General features: G+C 33.4%; 1 protein-coding gene across 1 annotated transcript in view; it reads left to right on the forward strand.

Moving 5' to 3' along the window:
- Positions 1-467: 467 nt before the first annotated feature.
- LOC140991383 (ubiquitin carboxyl-terminal hydrolase 5-like) overlaps positions 468-3,831 on the forward strand; it is a 9,556-nt gene continuing 6,192 nt past the window's right edge. The window contains exons 1-2 of the mRNA XM_073461308.1: positions 468-757; positions 1,962-2,213. Of these exons, the coding sequence (XP_073317409.1) occupies positions 639-757; positions 1,962-2,213 (371 nt within the window). The 5' untranslated portion in view covers positions 468-638. The remainder of the gene's footprint in view (positions 758-1,961; positions 2,214-3,831) is intronic.

Below are 3,831 nucleotides of genomic sequence, written 5' to 3' on the forward strand. Positions count from 1 at the left end.
TCTTATCTTTATTTTAATTTTGAATTTAATTAGATTAGATTGGATTTCATTTATTTGAGAAGTTTGGTAGGATTATTGTGATACATCTACATGGTAACTTTCACTTTATGTCATTAATAAAATAATATTTATCTCTTCTTATTTTTTTCAATTCTTTACTCACGACAACAAACTTTCCGATTGGATTATGTTTTTATAATTTTTTGTTCTAAATCAGGTGAGAAATTGTTACAATCTTCTTGTTAAAAATCTCATATTGTAAATACATTTGATTCTTAATTGCGAATCAAAGAATAAGAGAGATTATTTTCTCATTTTTATCATTTAGAGAATCAAATTTGGCTCAATGAAAGAAAATATCAATGTTTAATTAGTGTTTATTTTTTAAGGAAGGCAACATTAATCAATGTTTAATTATCTTTGGAAAAGCCCAATATAACCATATTATTTGATTTTTATATAAAGCCAAAACCATTTAACCAAAACCCTTTCCTCACCATTGGAAAGATAAAACTTGTTCACCCTGGGATATAATTCAATTCGTTGATAAAAATCCCTCCATGTAAAGTTCAATTTCTTCACTAGAAAAAAGGAGTTTTTTCTGAAATTTATCTGCCTGGTGGTGAAAAGATTGAGAAATGGCGGAGGTGGCGCAGAAGCTGACGCCCGAGGAAGAGAAACAAAGCATTAGAGATATTTCTGTTGCCGCCGAAGCCCAATCCAAATCCGGTGATACTTTTTATTTAATCACTCAAAGGTATTAGTTTGAAACTATTAGTGTATGAGATCTATTAAAAAAAAATCTAACCTTTTCTTTTATTTTGTCTTTTTCATTCATTATTGTTCATTGCTAGTCTGTGGTGTCTTTGAATCTGTGTTTTAAGCTTTTAACTTCGGTTGTGTTCAAATAAAAATGCTTTGGGTTTATTAGTGCTTAATAGTGTATGTTATTTGTCTGTTAGCATTTTAGTTGGAGGAGTTTATACTGTCAATCTTGGGCTAAACTGTGGTTAATTACGGCGACACTGAATGTTAAATAATGTATTTAGGCTGAACTTGCGGTTTTCCATATATCTGCAAACTGAAAGTAATGGAGTTAGTTTTTGCTTTGCTTTTATCTACCCAATAAGGATTTAGATGTCGGATTAGTTTTTCTTTGCTTTTATCTACACATTGAGGATTTAGATATCGGATGCGCTAATGCCACTTTAATATAGGAACACCTAAAATCAATTTCAATGGGCCTCCAGAGTCCAGACTCATCAACTAAATGGATTGTATCCATGGTTCGCCCGAAACGGTTGCGGTAGTCATTAATGGTCATCAACTAAATGGATTGTGTACATGTTACATGGGTATTCACGTAACGGTCGCAATAACAGTCACTGATTTTTTTAAAAATAAAAACGAATGACCTAGAAATTTAGGATGATATTTAACGGAAATTTTTAAAAAAATTGGAAAAAATTCAAAAAAATTCTGCAATGGCCAGGATGACCGTTCTGTTCCGCAACGGCCGAGAAGTTGGCAATATTCCTTCAGAAAACGGTGTTTTCACGCACTGTTTCAGCCAAGGAACTTTGTCGCTTTGGTGATCATCTCCGTTTTGGCCGTTTCATGGCTGCGAGAGTGAACCATTATTGTGTCAAGCATTATCTTACACTTTGCAGTGCTAACAATCACGTTGAACGCATTTAAAAAGTCTGAGTTAGATGTGGGAAACTATCAGAAAGGGAAATCAATCATAATTATTGTCTCAACTCTTGTATCTAACCATTGAATGACAACCGAATGGGCTTGATGGATATTCTCAAGTTTGCTACAGTTTTCCTATTTTGGTATCAACTAACTCACAAGTTCCATTTTGTTGTTTCCATTCATTAGGTAGTCTGATCATACATCCTTTTCTTTTGGGTGGAATAATCTGTTTCTTTGACTAGTTTTATTTTGGTTACTGGTAGATGGTGGCATCATTGGCTTGAATATGTCAATCAAAACCAATCCAGTATTGTCAATGATGGATCTTCTTCTGAGAATCACGAGTCAGTTGGCTCGAGTGCGTTAAAGAGGCCATCTAGCATTGACAATTCAGACTTAGTAGATGAAAATGTGTCTGAGGATTCTGATATGGACATTGAACTTCATGACACCTTGGTTGAAGGTACCGACTATATATTGCTCCCCCGAGAAGTGTGGAATCAATTGTATATGTGGTGAGTAGTCATTACTTTACTTTCACTTAATCTGACATTCCATAACATGTTATACTTACATGCGTTCACACACACACACACATCTATGATATTTTATTCATGTATCTAAAACAATTACCTGAACATCTATGAGAGAAAACAAATATTTAACTTCAAAATTAGATCTCTTTCTCTAGTATACGTCGGCACTATTTTGATGTTGTTGTGAACAGATGTCTTTATCATAAGACCTATTGACAGGTTTCCTTGTGATTATATGAGCGTGAACACTAAAGTTTGCAGAGGCCGATTAAATAAGCCCATGACCACAAACTTCAAGTTCTGAAATGTCGGTTGTTAACATGTATTTGTTATGTTTCTACCAAAGAAACAAATTTCTTTCATAAGGATAAAAAGCATACATTCAAAGGATAAGATATCGTCCCTATTTAAACTTGTAGTTTGCAATTGGGATACCTGTGTTTCTCAGTTTAGTTAACTAAATGTTGTTCCTTTAAGGTACTTGTCCAGTTGTGTCCATAATGTTGGCCAGTATTTGTAGCTCTCTAAAAGTTTCTATCTCAAATCTGAATTTTCATTTTTCATATTTAAGCCCACTGAATACCTGCTTGAAGGTCTGTTTTACTTATTTGAAAATATATTATCCAAGTTATACTAACTAGGATTCTCCTTATTATGTTGAGATTTACGGTTGATTTTTTACTTATCGATTTATTTATCTTAAACTGTATCGACGTATAAAAATGAAAAAAATTCCCAAATTTATTAACTTTCAAATGCCATCAGTCTTTATGGATTTGAGGAGGTAAAGAAGAGCGTAGAACCCTGACACCAGAGTCTCACCAACTTTAAATTATCATATTTAGTTCTATCACTCAGTAAAATATACAAAGGAGAAAAGGGGTCCTCAAGAAAAGAATAGAAAAAAAAATCATTGCACCCTAAGGTTGCAGACAACTGTTAGCAATTTGTCTTGTTTTCTTGAAAAAAATCAGCTGTTTGAGTCGTCTTTAAGCAATCAGTTCATTTTTGGTGGCAATGTGCCTCCTTTGTGGTTTCTCACTTGTCCCATTTCTCTTCGTCTCATATTTTTTTTAACCCCTTCGATGCATCTTGTCTTGAGAGACAAGCAACATATAGGGTTTATTCTTAGTAAAATATGACATGACTGAGCAGTATGGGGTGCTGGTCCACAAGCCTATTTAGGTTCAGTTTATCATTAGACAGTGAACATTAAATTCTTTTGGCTGTACATTGTAGGAAAAGTGTATTGAGAAACTACATGAATTTGGAGCGTTAATCATTCAAGTTTTAATGTTCCAATTTCAGTTGTGTTTGTTCTAAGTTGAGCATTTCCGGTTTATGATGCAGCATGAGTGACCGTTAAAAAGAAATATTTCTTCCGAAAAGCTATTTTTCCGGTCATGTCATATTTATTAAAGATTCTCTTAAATATGTCAAACATTTTAAGATCCTAGGTTGGTTTGTTCGATTTTAAAGTTGGGTATCTCGACCTACGTGATGGTCTCGATTTTGTCAGTCCCTTTTTGAATAAAATTGGAAGAGAGCTTGATGGAGAGAAGGGTAAAATGATAAAAAAAAAAAAAAAAAAAAAAAA

Source organism: Primulina huaijiensis, chromosome 13, assembly GCF_012295235.1.
Source record: "Primulina huaijiensis isolate GDHJ02 chromosome 13, ASM1229523v2, whole genome shotgun sequence".
In the NCBI taxonomy this organism is placed as follows: Eukaryota; Viridiplantae; Streptophyta; class Magnoliopsida; order Lamiales; family Gesneriaceae; genus Primulina; species Primulina huaijiensis.